The sequence below is a fragment of the Balaenoptera borealis genome (genome assembly GCF_965194805.1).
Source record: "Balaenoptera borealis genome assembly, chromosome: 12".
In the NCBI taxonomy this organism is placed as follows: domain Eukaryota; kingdom Metazoa; phylum Chordata; class Mammalia; order Artiodactyla; family Balaenopteridae; genus Balaenoptera; species Balaenoptera borealis.
The window spans coordinates 40,806,512-40,827,602 of NC_138869.1; the positions used below are offsets into that span (position 1 = coordinate 40,806,512).

Below are 21,091 nucleotides of genomic sequence, written 5' to 3' on the forward strand. Positions count from 1 at the left end.
CCCACTGCAGCCTGGGGCAGGCCAAGCTGAGGCCTGGGGGGAAGGCGAAGGCCTAGGTGGGGCAAGGAGCCAGAAGAGCCAGGCGGGTCTCCTCCTGGGTGGGACCACTGGCAGGCCTCTGGCCCACGCTCAGGTCTCTGAGCAACAGGGACTGGACTGGCTGAGTGCCTTCCTGCTCCCGCCTGGAATCCTCAGGCCACCCCAGGGTTCAGTCACCCTCTGTACCCCGACCCTGGCTCTGGCCCCCTTCCAGGCCAGCATGGACTTTGGCCCCAGCTCCTCTGACAAGCAGAGAGGGAGGACACCGGGCCCACCCCTACTGCAGACCGTTTTTAGCCCCCAAGGAACTCGGCGTCCACCCAGCAAGGGTGCGTGGGTCTTAGCTGGGTATTAATAGCTCAGCTGGGGGAGGTGACCGGGACTTTCACAGCCAAATCCTGGGCAGGCAGGGCAGCCCTCTTGTTGTCCACATGTCCTCTGCTGGCTCTCCACCATTCCTGTCCCCCAGGGGTTCTCTCATCTCCCTCCAGCCCCCACCCCCTCACACATGCCTGGATCCCCCCTTGTCGAATCTCCCTGTGCTCCCCTGTGGGGAGGGGGAGACCTCTGGGGTCAGGACCCCAGCGGCGGGTCAACAGCTGAGGCTGGATCGTGACCAGGCCTTGTGGGAGATAAGAACAGAGAGGCCTGTGATAAGGCTTCCTCCTTGGCACCCTTCTCTGCCCGCTGGCCTCTCGTTCCCGCTTGCCTCCTCCATCCTAGCTCCCCCACCGGCGGCTGTGTGGGCTTGTCCCCAGATCTCTGACCATGCTGGGCCTAGAACGGAGAAGAGGTGGGAAAACCTAGCTGGCAGAATGGAGGCCTGGAAAAAATGCCTGGGACGGTGCTGCTTGCACACGGCTCAGGGGGGCAGCTGAGGCCTGAACTGGCTGCAGGGCCACCTCTCTGGGGCAGCCTGGGAGTGACAGGGCCCTGGGTGGTGACTGGGGATCTAGGGTCTTGGCACAGTTTCTCTCCTGAGACCCCCCGCCCCCCATGCCACAGAAGCATCTCACATACCTGCCTCGACCACTCACCCTCACTGTGTTAACTCACCTACCCCCACTCCAGGGCAGTCTTGAGGGTAGAAATCAGCAACACCAATGGAGTATGATCAACATGGAGGCGGGTGCTGTGATCATCCACGTTTCAGAGATAAGCAACCGAGGCTCCCATCCTGAGGGCAGGGAGCTGGGACTGGAGGCCAGGCCCCCAGCCTTGCTCTAGTGGCTTTGGACATAAGATCTGTACCCAGTCCTTTTCAAACTCATGGTCAATCCCTGGAAGCCCCGTCTTATTTATCACAGGCATCCCTCTGTCACCGGTCCTGGCACACGTCACTTCCAGGATACAGCAGGCAGGCTTCTGAGTCTTTGGGGACCTCCTTCTCAGTTAGCTATGGCCTTCAGCACTGGACTGATTCTGACCTCTAACCTCTGACCCTACCTCAGCCTGAGGCCTGACCTTGACCCCAAACTGAGCTTAGCTCTCCATCCCCATCAAGTTCTGAGCAATAGCCCCTGCCCTCTGACCCCTGACTCCAAGTCAAGTCTGGACCTCTGACCATTGGACAAGAAGACCAACCCTTTGATCTCTGACCTCAGCTCCCGTTTAAGTCTCAGCCCTTAGGCCCACCTTGAATCCAGGCCACCACCTGCTGGTTCCTGCCCCAGGCTGAGCCCCTAAGCCAGCCCCAGGCCTAGTCCCTGCCTCCCTTCCTGAGCCTCAGTCCTGGACTCACCCCGGCTCCCAGCTCTCAGCTTCTCAGCCTGGAGGAGGCCCTGCATTCTCCTCACACTCATTCAGCCACCTCCACCCTGAGTTTTGAAACAAGCTGACACAAGGAGCACATCACACCAGGCGATTTATGACTTGGACTAGCAGAGGCTGGAAACATATGCTGTTTCTGGGCTGGATCTTGTTGTTTGGACCACGGGAAAGCAGAGCCCACAGCAGAGGGAAGGGAAACAGACGGGCAGATGGGCCCTCGTGCACACAGACACCACGTGGTGGGGCGTAGAAGCCCTGGGCGACCTGGGGCTGAGGCTACGCTCTTCTGGGGCAGAGAGGCAGGTGCACCCACACACTTGGCTCTGGAGGAAACAAATTATGATAAATGGGACACTCCCCTCAACTCTTGCACCTAGTTTTCTTTTTAGCCACAGAACACATATTCACAGCAGCTCAGAGTGGAAACTGGGTCCAAGTCCCGGCTCTCCTTCCCACAGGCTGTGAGCCCTGGGGCATGCCGCTTAGCCTCAGCCTCCAACAGTGTCAGCAGCCTGATCTGTAAAATGGGGATGTGATGCTACCTTCCTCGTGGGATTTTTTTTTTTTTTTTTTTTTTCCTCGTGGGATTTTTTGAGGACAAATGCAATTGCTGAGGCAGAGGCCCGGTGCATGCCTGGCACACGGCAAGAGCTCATGAAGGAGCAGCTACTAATATTTTATCAAAGTCCAGCTGTTCCAATTGGAGGGTCAGTAGCCCCCCCTTCTGCTCCCACCCTAGGGCTCCTGGGGGACACAGTTTGGAAACCCTTGACCAAGATTCTGGGCTGGCAGTAGGACCAAAAGTAGCATTAGCTGACGATTATAGGAGCCAGAACAGCATGGAATTTGTCAGCATGGAATTAGGTCACAGAATTCTTAAAACAGAGAAGCCACAGAAGCCAAAAACACTCAACATCTGAAGGCACAGTGATCTCCTGGGCCAAGATTGGTGTGGACCAACCAAGAAAGAATGGATCCCTGCCTTGGACAGCAGGCTGCGGCACCGTCACATGCCTGTGGGCTTTTCCTGAGTGTCCTGGAGCATCCAGCGAGTGGAGGGCCTCCGGCTCCATCATGATCTCCAAAGCCCCGCATTTCCTGGAGATTTCCTGCTTCCCCATCGCCACTCTGCTCAGGTGTCCGGAAAGTCCAGCTGCTCTTGGGTGCCCCCTCTCCTTGGCCAGATCGCCTCTCTGACTCCTCCCAGGACTCCTCTGCCCTGCTGCTGAGGTCCCTTGGGCGAATCCCAGAGGGCCATCCCTCAGCATCCCTGCTGCCCTCCCTGGTGCCCAGGCCCTGCAGAGTGGGCTCTGGACACACCGGTGACCTTAGGCCCTACCCACTCTGGGCCAACATTTCCTCAAGAGTGAAGGAAAGGAGTTGGCCCCGTGGGGAGAAGGTGAGCACCTGTGCACTGGGAACCCACTGTGCCCCAGGCATTTTACATCCATCATCTCTGATTCAGGAAACAGAGGGTAGGACAGGGGGAGTGACTCTCCCAAGGCCACACAGCTGGGAAATGGCAGGGGGAGGATTTGACCTAAAGCTGCTGCCCTGAGAGCAGAGGCAAGAAGTGAGGTCCCAAGTGTGGGCGGGCTACCCTCAGTGTGCATCTGCAGAGACCTACAGGCAGCACATCCTGCATCCCGATCGCTGGGGGCGCCCAGCCTCCACCATGGCTGGCTGAGCCCCGCCCCTGGTGCCATTCCCACATGACCCTTCCAGGTGACTAATGAGGGCCCGGGCACCACTCAATAATTGGCCTCATTAGGCGGCTGGGGCTGCCCAGGGGATGGGGTGGCGGATGCTGGGCCCCGCGGGGACAGACCAGACAGCCTCCCGTTAATTACCTGAAAAATCAGACAATTAGGTCTCCTGCCACCCACCTGCCCATGTCCTGCTGGCCCCTAATTATCAACGGCTGCTGAGCAGGCTGGGAGTGACCTGGATTTGGACTGATGACCAGCCACTGCCATCTCTCCCATCCCCCACCCTGCATCCCTCACAGGCTGTGGACATAGAGAGCTGGGGGTGGAGGGTTCTCTCAGGGATCTTCCTGTAGCCCCATTTTTCCAGCCCTGGACACTTCCCACCCACTATCTCTCCTGCCAAGGGCAGCTCTAGAAGAGAAGAGATGGATGTGTGGAGCCCCGGTAGCCCTCAGGGTGGAAGATGGGTGGACTGCTGGGGGAGGGGCAAAGACCTAGAAAGTGGAGTCCAAGAGGTGCCGGGGCTGATGAAGTGGCTGACCTCCCCCTTGGGCCTGGCTCCTCCAGGGAAAAAATGCCAGACTGTATTCAGGTGTAAGAATGGCCGAGAAGATGAAGCCGAGAGCCCTCCTGTGGGCCCTGGCCCAGCCCAGGGGATGCTGGGGGACCTGGGCCTGACCTTGGAGTCCCCCCACTCAGAAGGAGAGATGGACCTAGACAAAACATGACCATGATACAGCCTATGGTGTTGGGGGAGGTGTGGAGAGAGGGACTTGGCCTGGCTGGGGTGGTCCTGGAAGGCGTCCCAGAGGTGATGACCTTTAGGCTGAGCCAGGTTGGAGGGTGCACTGTTCCAGGCAGAGGGAACAGTACATGTGAGGGCCTGGAGGTGCATCCTTTTCTGCTTTTGCTGAAAGCAGTGACAGTGAGGCCGGGTACACCTCAGCAAGTATCTACCATGTACCAGGCCATCGGGTGAGGGTGGCTAGACTGGCCCTACCCCAGGAGGGCTGTGCAGGGGAGCTGGGATGGGGGGCAGGGATGCAGGCACAAGCCAGACAGACATCAACCCCAGGCCTCATGCAGCTTACAGTCTCACAAGGCACATTTTGTTCCTGTTCTTGTGTTGTGTGGTAGGTCACCAATGTCCATTATATGGTGTATAGTTGGCTGGATGGATGGACAGACGGATGGCAGACTGAGCCCCCCAGGTGAAGATGAAGAGCTTGAGACAGAGCAGACCTGTTACTTCCCACCTTCTGCACCCTCCACCTCTACTAATGTCGTGCCAGAGCCCTGGGCCAGAAAGAAGAGGGATCTTTCCCAGGCTCTGCATCTCCCTCCATTGCATTTTATCTCCCCAACTGGCTCTGGCTCTCCCAGAGGTTGAGTACCCAGCCCTGTCTACCAATCTTGCACTCCAAGCCAATTTGACCTTTGCCTGAGGGAATAACCTTGTGGGACGTTCAGCTGCGACTGGAGATTGTAGGGGGGATGGGGTCCAGGGGTTGGGACTCCTGGATCAATGTGATGTAGTATCAATGAGAGGAGGCAGGGAGAGGAGCTCAGCCTCCAGAGCTCACCCACTTGGGTGGGATTTTTTTGAGGGGGAAGTCAATTACATTTGTGTTTATTCCTTATTTCTCTCTTTAAATATAGTATTTGATTAATGTAAAGGAATATCTGTGACAATACATAATAACATAATGGACACTGGTGACCTATTGCACAGCACAAGAATAGGAAGGAAGTGTGTCTCGTGAGACTCTAAGCGCCAGGAGGCCTGGAGTTCACGTCTGTCTTGCTTGTACCCACATGCCCCGCCCCCAGCACCACAAATAGCGCCTGGCACCCCATGGGCCAGCAACAGACGTTCATGGGTGGAATCTCCCTGTGTGTGCCACCCCTACCCAACTCCTGCCTCCCGCAGTGTACCAAGAATCTTGGTTTATCACTTCTGCTCTTTTGTAAGAGCTCTATCATACACATATGAATGCCTAAAACAGTATTGTGTAGTTTTACTCTGGTGGGGGACTTTATAAAAATGGCTTTGAACTGAATGTAGTTTCTTGCAATTTGTGTTCTTCATTCTACGTTATGGTTTAGGACTCACCCCTGCTGCTGTGGGAGCTGTGGTTGATTTCTCAATTCTCCTGTTACTGGATGTTTGTGTTGCTCTTAGTTTCTCCTCAGGAACAGTGCTGCTAAAAACATCATTATTTTGGGGGGATTTTATTATCATTATTGTTATCACTTGTCTTGTTCCCATCCCGGCAGAATACACACTCCCTCTTCTCCCCCACCCCCCTGCACACACAGGTACTTCCCAGGCACACTGGTGCCCCAGAACGAGGCTCCCTGTGACCTGAGCCAACCCTGGAGGGGCGGGGGATGGGTAGGTCTGGGTAGGGGTCCAGCTGAAGCGACTCCGTGTATCTCATATCTGGATGAATACCCGTGCACCCCACCTTGAGTCAACCTCATAAGTACATCTGGCTCCATGTTCAGAACAAGATGAAATGGAGAAACAGACTATGTAGTCGGATGGTCCTGGGTTCAAAGGCCCAGTTCATCTCGCACAAGCTCTACAACCTTGGGTGAGTCACTTCTTTCTGAGCCTCAGTTTCCTCATGTGTAAAGTGGGGGTAATCTTAGGACCGCCCTCACAGAACATTACAGGGAGCCCCGTGAGTGCTCAGTGGTGGGCAGGGGTAGCTGACATCGTTGCCGTTGCCCTTTTCCCTACTCCTGCTTCGGCTTCTTCTGCGCTCCATCTAAGGGGCTTTCCAAGGCATCCCATGGCCACCCCTAAGGATGAGGAAGCTGAGGCACGGCGCATGGAGGGCCCCTACCCAGGGACCCATATGTCCCAGCGCATTCCCTGCTGCAGGGCTGATTGGCCCCCCTCCCGTGCATTTCCCACTGCCTCTGCGGGGTCTGTGTGCGTGCAAAGGACAGCCATGCTGTCCCCTCTCCACCACGTGATCCATGCCCTGCCACTGAGCCTCTTGCGCTCCTTCTCGCACTCAGCCCTGTGGTGTGAAGCTGGGGATGGCAGGGAGGGCAGCACCAGAAGGCCACCAGGGCCAGCAGCCCAGCGTGCAGCCTGTCCCCAGCCTCCTGTCTGGGCCCCACCGTTACCTCCCCAATCCCATGGGCACCTGGAGTCCCCACCCTCCTTGACCAGCCCCCCTTTGTGCGGAGGACCCCCGATCCTGCCTGGCTTAGGGCCTCCCGGACCCTGACACAGCCTCCACCCTGCTCTGAGGGGTGGTCACACGATGGGCTCTCTCAGCCCTGTACCAAGGGTGTGACAGGGAGCCTGATGCTGCCTCTCCAGACAGATGGAGCAGGTGGGGCTGGGAGGGGAGGCCTTGGAGTGCCCAGGACTCAGGTGCTTAATTTTGCAGTCACACCCAGTTTTTGGATGAGGATTTGGGGCTCAGTGTCAGGCCGCAGGGTAGGAGAGTTGTGGACCACGAGCCCAGATCTGCGCCCCCTGCTGCCACTGCTTGCATTCAACAGGGCTGAGCTGAAGGGGGGCGGTCTCCTCCAAACACAGACTTCCTGCTGGAAGGAGCCCACTGCTACCACCCAGCAAGGCTGGCCCCCTCCATGGTGCGGGGCCAGGATCAGGGCCAGCCTTCACCCCCAGCTCTGCTCCAGAAGCACTGGCCTCCCTGGAGAGAAGTGGGTGAGAAAGGACTGTTCCCTTGAATGTCCTGCACCCCTTCCCACCTGCCAACACCCGCGTTTCTCCAGCTCCTCTCAGGGAACCCCCTCCTCACTGCTGCTGCAACATTCCCTCCGGGCTCCCACCCCCACAGCCCCCCGGGCCCCTCCTCCAGCCTCGGGGCGGGAGCACAGTAATTCGAGTTATTTTTAGCCAAGCCGCATCCTCCTAGAGACTCGAGTCAAGGGGAAACCGCCCCCGCACCTCCAGGAGCTGCTTGCAAAAAAAGATCGATTAAAACCAGCGCTTGGAGGGCTCGTGCCAGGTAGGCGGGCCAGCTCTGAGACAGAGCGAGGACCCTGGGCCTCTCACCCGCGAGCTCCCCGTGCTAGGGCCCGGTTGTTAGGTGTGGCCGGGGTCCCCCACATGCCCCTCACTGCCACCACTCAGCAGCTGTCCTCAGCCCGCCCCCTCCTGGCCCCATCCCCGTCATCCCTGCGGGTGGTGAAGAGGGCATCCGGGGAGCCATCCCCACTCTCCCATCCCCCTCTGGGTGGGGTGCCTTGGGGGTGGGCAGCCTATGTGTTTCCAGGGGAATCTGGGGGGCAGGGACGGACCCCTTTATCACCTGCCTGGCCTTCTGGCTGATTCAAGCCTTGTCCCAGAGGGGCTATCAAATGGGACAGAGAGGGACTTCCCTGGAGGTCCAGTGGTTAAGACTCCACGCTCCCACTGCAGGGGGTGCGCCTTCAATCCCTGGTTGGGGAACTAAGATCCCACATGCCACGTGGTGTGGCAAAACAAAACAAAAACAAAAAAGAGGAACAGAGACCGTGGGCAGGCCCCTTAAGCACTTGGCACGAAAGGGTCCCTGGAGCCTCCCCACAACCCCTAGTGTAGTAGGTGGTGCCCTCATCCCCATCTCAAAGGGAGGTCACAGAGCCACAGGAGGACAGAGTGTTTGCTCAAGGTCACCCAGCTGCTAAGTGTCAAGGCAGCATCTGGGTCATGCCCTCCAACCTATACCAGTGGACAGACCGTGAGGCCTTAGAATGTGACGACCAACTAATGAACAGGTGTCGGGGGACACAGGAAGGACTGACAATGCTGTACGGGGTTCCCACCTGCCGTGGATGCCACAGCACACTCTCTCAGAGGCGCGCTCCTCAGCTAGGACGTGGCCCTCCTTTTCCCAAGCTGTCATCAGTGTGCGTCTCAGGCAGCATCCAAGCCCAGAAGAGCTTCCAGGAGTGGCCTTGACAGAGGAGAAGGAGCTGGGTGACCCTGGGCAAGACACTTTACCTTTCTGGGCCTCTGTTTCCTCATCAGCAACATGGGATTAACAAGAGAAGCCACTCTGCGGGTGTGGTGAGCACTGGCAACAGCTGATGCACAGCTCCTGGCTCCCGGCCCTAGCAGGATGCCCCTGTTCTGCCCAGGCCCTGAACTTAGGACTGTGTGCTGGAAGGTGAGGAAACCCACTGTGGGCCAGGCCTCTGGGGCTTTGGGGGTGCAGTGACAGCTCAGGGAGGCCCTGATCAGCTGGGGTCCGGTGCCAGAGAGTCATAGGGAGCAAATGCCAGCTTGTGCCCGCTCAGCCCCTCCCACCTCTCCCTGACCTTACACGGCCTGCCTTTGAGCCCCAGCAGCATCCCTCCTCTCCCAGGAAGGCTGCAGAGTCCCTCTTCCAAACCCCAGAGGCTCCTGCCTAGATGGACCCCTCTCTGTTCTACATCTTGGGGTCCTGTGCCCACAGCTTCCTCCTGTCCCAGCCCCTCAGGCTCTGCACATAATAGATGCTCCAGGTGATCGTGGCAGTAGCCCTGGCCCAGCAGACATAAGGGTTTCAAGCTCAGGGCCTCACAGGGCCCATCCACCGATCTCCTAAGTGGAGCTAGGAATCACCCTTTCTGTTTGTTTGCTCCATCACGGAGAATCTCCCCCCAGCCTGTGTGGCTGACCCCATCTTACATGGGGCAGGGGCAGCAGGAGAGTGATGTGCAGACCCTGGGAATCTGGGTGATTTGCCCAGGCACCCACAGCTTAGAAAGGGCGGTGCTTGGGCCAAAGCCTGTTGTCTAGGGCCACAAGCCCTTCTTGCTCAGGGGCACTCAATGTGACCTTTAGGGTCCCTAGCTCTCCTGACTGTGCCCCTCCTCAGATCCCCAGCTCCTTTCTGCTCTTTTTGGGGTCCCCTGTTCCTCCCTAAACAGGGCCAGGCCTCCTCCCTCACTCAGTCCATTATGCGCTGAGGCTGGGAGGGGGTTTACTGAAGCACTAAATGAGGAGCAGGCAAGCGCAGGCCCAGAGCCTTCCCCAGACCCGCCCCCCCCCCTACTGTGGGACACAGCCCTCCTGGCCCTCATTGCCTGCCCCAAACCCCCCTGGTCTGACCACCCTGGTTCCCTGCCTGACTTTGCCACATACTCTCTGTGTGCTTTGGGCAAGTCCCTGCTCCTCTCCAGACCTCAGCTTCCCCACCTATAGGCTTGGAGGCGGGAACCAGACGATCTTCAAGGCCCCTGCCCCAATGCTGGTTTTCTCAACTCTGCCAGGGGCTCCTGGGTCGCAGCCTCTGTGTCCTGGGAGAGAATAGGGACTTTGAGAGTTGGGGGTTTGAAACCTTAGGGAGGTGATAGCCGCCTTGTTCATTCAGAATAATTATTGCAAAAGCTACTACACCCTTCCCTCTCCCCCACTTAAAGAATCTTCCACCTGATCCTGAGGCAGGGGTGGTCCTGGGATCCAGCCCCTGGGCCATAACGGGGGCTGAGAAAGGAGCCCTCCCCTACCCCCAGCCTCTCTTTCCCTGGACTAGGAAGGCACACATGGGCCATAGGGGTATCCAGGCAGGATGGGGCTAAAGGAGAAAGGGGAGCTGGAGGGGCTGTGGTTGCCATGGCAGTGACACTACTGGCTCTACTGGAGGCTGCTGGGGGGAAGAGAGGGGGCCCCTCCCAATCCTCACCTTCATTGTTCTTTTTCACATGCTCTTTTTTCACCTGAGAGGCAGGGGTGAGAGTTGGGGGAGCCCCTTGGAGGTGCAGTCCTGCTCTGTCCAGCCCCCTCTCCTATCCACCTACTCCATCCCTCTCTTCCTGGCAGGTCAGTCCTCTGTACTGCTGAGCGTCCCCTCCTTCAAGCCTGGCCAGTCCCTGCCTGCCTGAGGCCCACAGACCCCAGCCCCGCCCCAAACTGGCAGGAGCCTGCCCTCCTCCCAGGGACACTGTCACCACCACCAACACCCCCTCCCTTCTAGCCGTGTTCTGGGAGGGCCCAGTGGGTCTGAGTGGAGGCAGAGCCAGCACAGTGCACCCCCCCACACACACTCTGAGCATCTGTTGGCCATATAGGGGCCAGGGCTTCTTCCAGGTCACCAGTCAGTGTCACAGGGCTTCCTCCATGACCTCACTGGGCACACACCATCCATCCCATGCTCCTCTGGTCCTGGGCGGCATCTGGACCACAGTAGCTCTCCATTTGGCTGTGGGACCTCTAGCAAGTCATGCCCAAGGACTCCATCTCCCCATCTGTGAAATAGGGTGATGGGAACCCTGCCAGCTCCCAAGGCTGCCGTGTGGTCTCGGGAATGCTCAGCCAGGCCCCAGGAGGCTTCCTGCCTGCTCGGCACTCCCTCCACTATCTCTCCCTCCACTGTCACAAGTGCAGAGACTGAGGCTCAGAGAGATGAAGTCACTCCACTGGTGAGCAGTGGTCAGAATTTGAACCCGAGGGACTTCCCTGGTGGTCCAGTGGTAAAGAATCCGCCTTCCAACGCAGGGGACGCGGGTTCGATCCCTGGTCAGGGAACTAAGATCCCACACGCCACAGGGCAACTAAACCCACGCACCACAACTACTGAGCCTGTGCACCTCAATGACAGACCCCGCGTGCCACAAACTACAGAGCCCATGCACCCTGGAGTACACGTGCCACAACTAGAGAAAGAAAAACCCGCATGCCACAACTAGAGAGAAGCACGGCGCCGCAATGAAGAGCCCGTGCACCACAACAAAAGATCCCGCGTACCTCAATTAAGATCCCATGTGCAGCAACTAAGACCCGATGCAGGGAGGGAGGGAGGAAGGGAGAGAGGGAGGGAAGGAGGAAGGAATTTGAACTCGAGTCAGTCTGATGTCAAAACCCGTTCCTTGGGCTTCCGTGGTGGCGCAGTGGTTAAGAATCCACCTGCCAATGCAGGGGACACGGGTTCGATCCCTCATCCGGGAAGATCCCACATGCCGCGGAACAACTAAGCCCGTGCGCCACAAATATTGAGGCTGTGCTCTAGAGCCCATGCGCCGCAACTACTGAGCCTGCACTCTAGAGTCTGTGCTCCGCAACAAGAGAAGCCACCACAATGAGAAGCCCGCACACCGCAACGAAGAGTAGCCCCCGCTCTCCGCAACTGGAGAAAGCCTGTGTGAAGCAACGAAGACCCAACACAGCCAAAAAAATAATAAATCAAATAAATTAATTAAAAAAAAAAACCCGTTCCTTTAACCCCCAATAGACATAGCCTCTAGTAACTCTGATGTGGACCAGCAGGGGCTGTGCCCAGGGATACCCACAGGCTCCACTTTCTCTGCCCTGTTCCCTCTCTGGGGGAAGACACCCTATACCACCACTACCAGGAGCTTGAAGCCAGAGGAGACTCAACCTACCCAGAGAACCTGCCAAGAATGGGCAGACAGGGGCTTGTGGGGGGTGGGAAATGGGTACCAGAAGCAGGGGTGTGAGAGGTCTGGGAGGCTCAAAGGACTTCTTCCCAAAGGAGGGGAGCTCCAGGCGGCCTGCAGTGGCCCCACTCCATCTGCGGTCCTGTGCTGCCCCCATGTGGACGACAGGCTCACATTCCCCAGTGGAGACACATCACTTCTGGGCCAGGAGCCCCCCAGAGGGAAAATCAGTGGCCTGGGGCTATGAAGGTGTCCCCAGTGACTGGAGGAATGCGCTGCACCCCCAAGCCTCTGCGGGACCTGTCTTCTCTCTTCCCGACAGATCCTGGACCCCAGCCTGGCATTGCAAGCTGCCCACCACCTTTCCTTCTCCCAGGAGCTTCGAATCCCAGATTTCTGGAGGAAAGTGAACTTGAGAGTTGTATTTTCCAACCCTCCATCCCATATTTCAACCTCCATCCCCAGGAATTCCTCGTAGCTGAGAGCTTACTACCTCTGGGAGCAGCCCATGGTTTGGAAGAAAATCTAATTGCAAAAATGACCCTTGCCCATGGTATTTGCCTCCCTCAGTCATAGCTCTGCCCTCTGGGGCCACAAGAACCAAGTGGCCTCTCACAGGAATTTCTAAGTAGATCCAAAACTTTACCCGGTGCTTAGGGGCCTCCTCTCTGACCCCCAGTCTTCTCTCCCACAGGTAAAACATCCTGCTTCTGATAAGTCACTCTGGTCGCTCCTATCTGGGCATACTGGTAGTCCCTGTCCTCTGGAACTTCAGGACTGAGGGGAACCAGCACCCCTAAGGACTGTCATGTCATTCCATCCTGGCCCTTCTTTGGATCCTGTGCTCATTTTTAGCATTCACTTGACACTGACATTTCCCCTAAGCCATTTCTGCCTCCCCAGAGCCCTTGTGGGGAACAGCATGGCTGGGACGAACAATGATTGAACACCTAATGTATACTCAGCACAGTGTTCAGTGCTTTACTCAAACTATCCGGTTTACCTGACAAAGGAAATTGAAGATGATTCAAAGAAATGGAGAGATATCCCATGCTCTTGGACTGGAAAAATTAATATTGTTAAAGCAGCCACACTACCCAAAGCAATCTACAGATTTAATGTGATCCCTATCATATTTCCCGTGCCATTTTCCACAGAACAAGAACAAATAATCCTAAAATGTACATGGAACCATACAACACTGAGAATTGCCAAAGCAATCCTGAGGAAAAAGAACAAAGCTGAAGGCATAACCCTTCCAGACCTCAGACAATACTACAAAGCTACAGTAATCAAAACAGAGTGGTATCGGCACAAAAATAGATATATGGATCAATGGAACAGAATAGAGAGCCCAGAAGTAAACCCATACACCTATGATCAATTAATCTTCAACAAAGAGGACAAGAATATGCGATGGAGAAAAGACAGTCTCTTCAGCAAGTGGTGGTGGGAAAGTGGGACACCTCATGTAAATGAATGAAGTTAGAACACACCCTCATACTATGCACAAAAATAAACTCCAAATGGCTTAAAGACTTAAATATAAAACATGATACCATAAAACTCCTAGAAAGGAACATAGGCAAAATATTCTCTGACATAAATTGCAGCAATGTTTTATTAGGTCGGTCTCCCAAGGCAATAGAAATAAAAGCAAAAATAAACAAATGGGACCTAATCAAACATAAACTTTTGCACAGCAAAGGAAACCATAAACAAAATGAAAAGACAACCTACAGACTGGGAGAAAATATTTGCAAACAATGCAACTGACAAGGGATTAATTTCCAAAATATACACACAGTTCATACAACTCAATATCAAACAAAGCAAAATAAAACAACCCAATCAAAAAAGGGCAGAAGACCTAAATAGACATTTCTCCAAAAAAGACATACAGATGCCAACAGGCATATGAAAAGATGCTCAACATTGCCAACTATTAGAGAAATGAAAATCAAAACCATGAGGTATCACCTCACACTGGTCAGAATGGCCATAACCAAAAAGTCTACAAATAATAAATGCGGGAAAGGATGTGGAGAAAAAGGAACCCTTCTGCACTGTTGGTGGGAATGTAAATTGGTATAGCCACTATAGAAAACAGTATGGAGGTTCCTTAAAAAACGAAAAATATAGTTACCATATGACCCAGCAATCCTACTTCTGGGCATATATCTGGAGAAAACTCTAATTCAAAAAGATACATGCACCCGAGTGTTCATAGCAGCACTATTTACAATAGCTAAGACATGGAAGCAACCTAAATGTCCATCGACAGATGAATGGATGAAGAAGATGTGGTGTGTGTGTGTGTGTGTGTGCACGCACATGTGTGTGTGTGTGTGTGTGTGCATGCGCATATATATGGAATACACACAGTGGAATACTACTCAGCCATAAAAAGAATGAAATAATGCAATTTGTAGCAATATAGATGGACCTAGAGATTATCATCCTAAGTGAAGCAAGTCATAAAGAGAAATCACCTATGATATCACTTATATATGAAATCTAAAATATGACACAAATGAGCTTATTTATGAAACAGAAACAGACTCACAGACACAGAAAGCAAACTTATGGTTACCAAAGGGGAAAGGGTGGGGGAGGGATAAATTAGGAGTTTGGGATTAGTGGATACAAACTACTATATATAAAATAGATAAACAACAGGGTTCTACAATATAGCACAAGGAACTATATTCAATTTCCTGTAATTAACCATATGAAGAATATGAAAAAGAATATATATATGAATCACTTTGCTGTACATGAGAAATTAACACAAGATTGTAAATCAATTATACTTCAATTAAAAAAAAATTATCCGGTTTAACCCCACAAGACAATTACTATTTTCATCTGCAGGTTACACTCAGAACTGAGGCTTAGAGAGCAGAGATCTGGACCAAGTAGAAAAGCTGACTTTTGTCTCTGTGAAATCCCTCCAGGCCGACTGACCTCTTGCCTCCTGATTCTGCCACCTGCCTGGATTGGTGAAGTATGTACATTTAATTCCTCAAACATTTATCAGGTCCCCACATGTACCTGGCACTGTGCCAGGCACAGAAAAAAATTACCCCAGATGTCTCTGACCCTATAATTTCAATGAGTAAGCCCCAGTGGATCCTACTCGGGCTGTGAGTTGGGCTGTAGCTCTGGACAAGGCCTGGACAAGACAATACCACTGCAGGCCACATGGCTCAGGCGGATCACATCCAGCCCCGCCCAGTCCAAGGTCTGTCTGGTCACCGAGGCCTCACATCTCTCTGTGTCTTGTGCCCAAGGCATTTACAAGGAGCCTGGGTGACAGACGTTCTGCTGAGTCCAGGTAGTAGTTCTGCCCAAGGCTATGCCACAGAGGTCAGCAAGTGGACCCAGGCCTCTGCACAGACAGATATGGGGCAAGAACTGCTGACACAAAGAGGGTGAGGAGGAAGGGCTGGAGGAAACCCTGGAGGAAGGGCTGAGTTCTTCATCTTTTTTGTGTTAGAAACTCCTTTGACATCTGGTGATGTTTACTGACATCTCCTCAGAATAAGATTTTTAAATGTGTAAAATAAAATAGGATTACAAAAGATTTTCATGAAAAGGGAAAGATGTCCATGAGTTACTACTGAATGAATAAAATCAAGTTACAGAAGAGCTTGTATAAGCTCTTTACACATTTATGAAGAGAAAAAGAGAGAGAGATTGGGAGGGGAGCAAAAGAGAGTGAAAAGGAGGAGGAGAGAGGAGAGGGAGGGAAGAAAGAAAGAGAGAAAGAGAGGAAGAAAGGAAGGAAGGGAGGAAGAAAGAGGGAGGAAGGAAGGAAGAAAGGAAGGGAGAAAGGACAGAAGGAGAGAGAAAGAAAGAAAGGAAGGAAGGTAGGAAAACTATCTCTTTATACATATGGCTGGCCCTACCATCTTTCCCACTTTGAAAAGCATGGCAGGACTTCCCTGGTGCCTCAGTGGTTAAGAATCCGCCTGCCAATGCAGGGGACATGGGTTCAAGCCCTGGTCCAGGAAGATCCCACATGCCACGGAGCAACTAAGCCCGTGCACCACAACTACTGAGCCTGTGCTCTAGAGCCCACGAGCCACAACTACTGAAGCCCACACGCCTAGAACTTGTGCTCCGCAACAAGAGAAGCCACCGCAATGAGAAGCCCTGAGAAGCCCGCACACAGCAATGAAGAGTAGCCCCCGCTCGCCACAACTAGAGAAAACCCGCGCGCAGCAACGAAGACCTAATGCAGCCAAAAATAAATAAATAAATTAATTAATTAAAAGAAGAAAAGAAAGAAAAGCATGGCAGGCCAATGGCTCCAGATCATGGTTCCCTTTAGCCCCCCAAATGGTCCCCTCAGGTCACAGCCAAAGCTCCTCATTCTTGTCACTGCCTCCTCCCTTGCCTGACAGCTGGGATTTCACCCTGGGCCTATCCCTACAGCAGCTCCAAGAGTACTGCATGGCCATCATCTGTGAATCTGCCTCCCTGTCGGACTATGGCTCTCTGCTCGTTGCTTACTCTGCCACTGTCAAAACAACCTGGTAACACCAAGTCCTCAGCACATGTCATTGCTCACTTTTTAGGAGCTGTGAGAGCTACTGCTTAGTTGGAAGGCCACACAATGGGGCAGCCTGGTTTCTTTAAAGCTGTCACAGCCTTTTTTGCCGACCCCTATCATTTGCTTCCCTTTCTCAAGGTGTGGCAGTCAAACCTTCTCCCCTGGGAATTCGCTGGTGGTCCAGTGGTTAGGACTCTGCGCTTTCACTGCTGAGGGTGTGGGTTCAATCCCTGATCAGGGAACTAAGATCCCACAAGCCATGTGGCATGGCCAAAAAAACCCCCCAGAACAAATAGCCTTCTCCTCTTTGTCCAAACTTCCAGCACCACCTGTCCCATACCCTGGGGCCTCGTGCCACGCCCACCTCCTACAGTCCCCACCTCTGCCTACCAGCTCCTCCACCTGTTCTCAGCACCCCTCAAGGACTTTGCTCCTACAGAGACACCTTTCTTTCTGGCCTCAACTGTTTCTTTGTTGGCACTAGGTCACCCCTTGAGCATCTGAGCCTGCTCTTCATTCTCCTAACTCACACCTGCCAGATTTCTCTCCCTCTCCTCAGGAATGCTTCAGTAAGGAGTCACCTGTGTGTCCTGCCTCCACATCCTCCTTTCCCTTTCACTCCCCAACTCTCTGCAAAATGCTTCGGTCAGTCCATGAACCTGCCTGCCAAGGAACGTCCATTCAGTAGGTGTTTCTCAAGTTCCTGTTCTACATCAAGTGCTGTGTCAGGCAATGGGAAAATGAAGGTGACCAAACCAGTTCTGAACTCTTGGTGCTTGAACCAATGAACACATACACAAGTAAACAGAAAACGTAGTTAGAGCCTGGGAAAGTTCTATGAAGGAAGCAAACAGGATGAGAGGATGCAGAGTAACTGGGGAGATGGGGCAGAGGGTCTCTGTTTTAGATAGGGCAGGCTAGGGAGGCTTCTCCAAGCAAGCATACTATCCAAAGAGCTGGGAAAAGGTGGTCCAGGTGGAGGGGATAGCAAGTGTAAAGGCCCTGAAGCAGGAACAGGTATTTGTGCTTGGCAGGAAAGAAAGAAGTCCATGGGTGTGGAGAAAAGTGAATGATAAGGAGAGCATTGCCAAGATTAGGGGAGGTAAAGAGTTTATCTCTAATGCAAGGGGAAGTCCTTGCAGACTTTAAGTGACAAGATCTGATTTGTATCTTAAAAAGTGCCCTCAGGCCCCACTGCTGTGTGGAAATGAACTATAGGGGTAAGAGGTGGAGAAGGCAACAGAGTTATTAAGAGGCAACATTTACTTATTTTGGGTGACAACAGGCATATCACATTTAATGCATCTAAAAAGAAACATCTGGAGACTTCCCTGATGTTAAGACTTCGCCTTCCCATGCGGGGGGGGGGGGGGGTGGGGGGCTGGAGGGGGGTGCAGGTTCCATCCCTGGTGGGGGAGCTAAGATCCCACCATGCCTTGTGACCAAATAACCAAAACATAAAAGATATTGTAACAAATTCAATAAAGACTTTAAAAATGGTCCACATCAAAAAAAAAATCTTAAAAAAATAAAAAGAAACATCTGGATCACTGGCCCCCTCAAAATAAAGCAACAAGACCCTTGTCCCTCCCCCAATCTTCCCCATTTCTGTAAAAAGCACCATCTTCACGCACTTGTTCAAGCCAAAAACTTAGGGGCTACACAGGCCTTCTTCCTCTCCCCAATCTTCTGCATCCCAAGCCCAGTCTACCCTCTTTCCTTATCCACTCCTATCCATCCCCCGTGCCCCCACTCAGCTCCAGGCACCATCCTGTCCCATCCTGCACCAGACTCCTCACGGCTCTCCCTCCTCTGCCCGCTACAGTCCATTCTCCGCGCAGTAGCCAGAGGTACATTTTTAGGAACACAAATCTCCTGTCACCCCCTGCCTAACATGTATTTCTCAAGGGCTCCCTTCGCTTTCATGGCCTTTAACGAGACCTGGGACCCAAGTCGGGAGGAATATGAGGAGAAAGGAGGGGGGGGGTCGGTAAAACCTGAAAGAGCGAGGCCAGGCTCGTAGCACCACCTTCCCATCTGGCTTGTGTCCTCCGGACTTAGGAACCTATCTTCACGGCGCTGGGGGAAGCTTTTCCAGTAGTCCCTTCCTGCCGCGACAAGCCTATTTCCCGTGCTGCACCACGGCGTTCCTCTTTCTCTTCCGGTGCCAGGCGTTTCGGGATCTGCGGGCCCCGGTGAGTGCTAGCCGCGCGGTATCCGGAGCCATCCGTGACTCCCGGACGGCGGCGGGGCGCGTGGCCTTAGGGAGGACGGGGAGACCGGCTCCCTGGCTGTGGGGAACGGAAGCCGCGAGGCGGGGACGGTGCTCGTGGGTTCTCAAGGGATGGATGGGAGGGGGAGAATTCGGATTTGGGGGGAGAGCGCAGCCTTGCGGCTGGGGGGTTGGTTTCGAGGCACCATTACCTGAGTTTGGGAGGGGGAGACTGGCGTCGGGTCGTGCAGAATGAATCCAGGCTGGTGGAGGGCGCAGATGCAAGGCATCTGTGCTGAAGGCTCATTCAGGTTTCTGGCCGCACGTTCTTCTAGATAAGGGCGAAGAGGTAGGCCCGGCCCCGCGAGCCCCCAGCTCTGATCTCCACTCTCGTCCTCCAGTTGCAGACATGGCCAAGTCCAAGAACCACACCACGCACAACCAGTGTAAGTTCCCCTGGCCCAGCCTTCATCTAATGCCCCAGACCCTGGCAAAGATTAGGGATACTGGGCAGGGAAAGGAGGCACATTCCTACAGTGGGCCTGGGGCTGATTTTACTTTCAGCCAGCATTACCTATGGGGCTGTAGATTTAGAAGCCAGGGATCCCCTTGATATAACCCACAGTGCTTTGCATTCAGTGGTAAGGGGTTTCTTAAATGGATCCCAAGTAAGGAGAAATTATGGTTCTCCTGGGCTTGCCAGCTGTAATGGTGGTCTTTTTAGAGGAAATCTCTTTTTTGGTCTAATTCCTTTTTTCCCCACAGCCCGAAAATGGCACAGAAATGGCATCAAAAAACCCCGATCACAACGATATGAATCTCTTAAGGGGGTGAGTGTGTGCGCCGAATCACAAAAAAGTGTGTGTGTTTGGCTCCAGTTGCATGGTCAGGGTCTTTCATGTAGCTTAACTGTCCTTCGTTTTGCCTGGACTTCATGCTGTGCCAGACCTGTAATAAAGCTTTACTTGGCCTTTACTGGCCCGAGGTGTAACCTGCCTCCTGAGAGCAGTTTGTCTGATCATCTCCCTTGCTCACCCAGAGCTTTTCAAGGGAAGGGGTGGTCTTGCCTGTGTACCCGGTACCTTGTGAGCCTTCCGTTCCACTTTGACCACCCATATGACCTTGATCTGATGCAGTGCCAGGCATGGAGGGGGCAGCTTCCCTTCCTATGCTAGGGAGTTCTAAGGATTAGCCAAGAAGGCTGAGGCTGTAGGGTCTGAGCAGAACTGAGTCTTGTCTCCACTTCGCTACTCCACTGTACTGTTGGTCTCTCCCCGCCCCCTTCCCTCCATTCTCTTATTCTGCCTTGTTTGCTGTGAATCTGTTGTGCTAACCTTAGTATTTGGCACCTTTTAAGGGGGAGGGGGTGGGGTGTCCATGAGGGGGTTTCAGGAAAAACTCAACCAAAATCCTGCTCTAGGAATTTGTTCTTCCTGTCTGAGCTCTATTGGGCTCCAAGGGTCAGATATTTCTGCATTTAAGGTTGACTTGATGCTGTCTCAGCTCCCAGTAGGCCTCAGCTGGAGCCTGATGGTCTCCTGGGTGCTGCTATGGAGAGGGGCACCATGGGTGACTTGAGGGCTCCTACATGCTGCACTTACAGCCACCTGTACATTTTTTGTCTTCCAGGTGGACCCCAAGTTCCTGAGGAACATGCGTTTTGCCAAGAAGCACAACAAGAAGGGCCTGAAGAAGATGCAGGCCAACAATGCCAAGGCCGTAAGTGCACGTGCTGAGGCTATCAAGGCTCCCGTAAAGCCCAAGGAGGTCAAGCCCAGGATCCCAACAGGCGGCAGCCGCAAGCTCAGTCGACTTGCCTACATTGCTCACCCCAAGCTCGGGAAACGTGCTCGTGCCCGCATCGCCAAGGGTCTCAGGCTCTGCCGGCCAAAGTCCCAGGCCAAGGCTCAAACCAAGGCCAAGGCTGCAGGTGCAGCTGCGGCTCCAGCTCCGGCTCCCAAAGGTGCCCAGGCCCCCACAAAGGCTCCAGAGTAGAGACCTTTATCTGCCAATGTGAGGACAGAAGGACTGGTGTGACCCCTGGGCTGCTGTCTGCATGGGGCTGGTGTCCTCCTGTGATATTTGTACAAATAAACCTGAGGCAGGATCTGTCAGTCAGCCTGTGTCTGTGATCCCAGGGCTGAAAGTAGGGTTCAGGTGGAGTCGGTACCTACATTTTGTGTGGGAGAAGAGTTTAGCCGTCCTTGGATGGCAGGGTGTGGGTGGGAGTCAGGGGAAATAGGGCCTTGGAGTGCCAGAAGGGGACCTAGTAAATGAGTGGTTGGGTGCCTTAGGGACACTGGGGCACATAGCTTGCTGGACTGGGCAGGCTGGTGAGGACAGAGAAAAACCCCAAACATCCCTGTCAGGTCTTAAAGCTTACCCAGAAGAAAGGGGAGGACCCAGAAGAATTCTGCACTCTGGCCTGAGGAGTTCTAGGTTCCTAGCGTG

General features: G+C 53.9%; 1 protein-coding gene and 1 long non-coding RNA gene across 27 annotated transcripts in view; one reads left to right on the forward strand and one right to left on the reverse strand.

The window, feature by feature from the left end:
* Positions 1–18,572, reverse strand: part of LOC309608388 — a 74,078-nt gene extending 55,506 nt beyond the window's left edge. For 3 of the 25 annotated variants that reach the window (XR_014232836.1, XR_014232837.1, XR_014232838.1), the window contains exons 1-2: positions 18,426–18,505; positions 5,632–5,722 (exon numbers count right to left, since the gene is read on the reverse strand). This is a non-coding gene — a long non-coding RNA (uncharacterized lncRNA). Of the gene's footprint in view, positions 1–1,095; positions 1,172–5,631; positions 5,723–8,315; positions 8,447–9,672; positions 9,774–18,425 lie in introns of all 25 variants that reach the window. The other 22 variants (XR_014232847.1, XR_014232848.1, XR_014232849.1 and 19 more) reach the window with 18 other exon arrangements.
* Positions 18,511–20,754, forward strand: RPL29 (ribosomal protein L29). 2 transcript variants are annotated; one of them, XM_082348260.1, is made up of 4 exons: positions 18,511–18,623; positions 18,976–19,086; positions 19,406–19,470; positions 20,270–20,754. In XM_082348260.1, exons 2-4 carry the CDS (start codon positions 19,050–19,052, stop codon positions 20,633–20,635), a joined length of 468 nt encoding a protein of 155 aa, XP_082204386.1. In that variant the 5' UTR covers positions 18,511–18,623; positions 18,976–19,049; the 3' UTR covers positions 20,636–20,754. The 2 variants fall into 2 exon arrangements, with proteins under 2 accessions (XP_082204386.1, XP_082204387.1); XM_082348261.1 differs by having other exon boundaries at positions 18,555–18,623; positions 19,042–19,086.
* Positions 20,755–21,091: the final 337 nt, after the last annotated feature.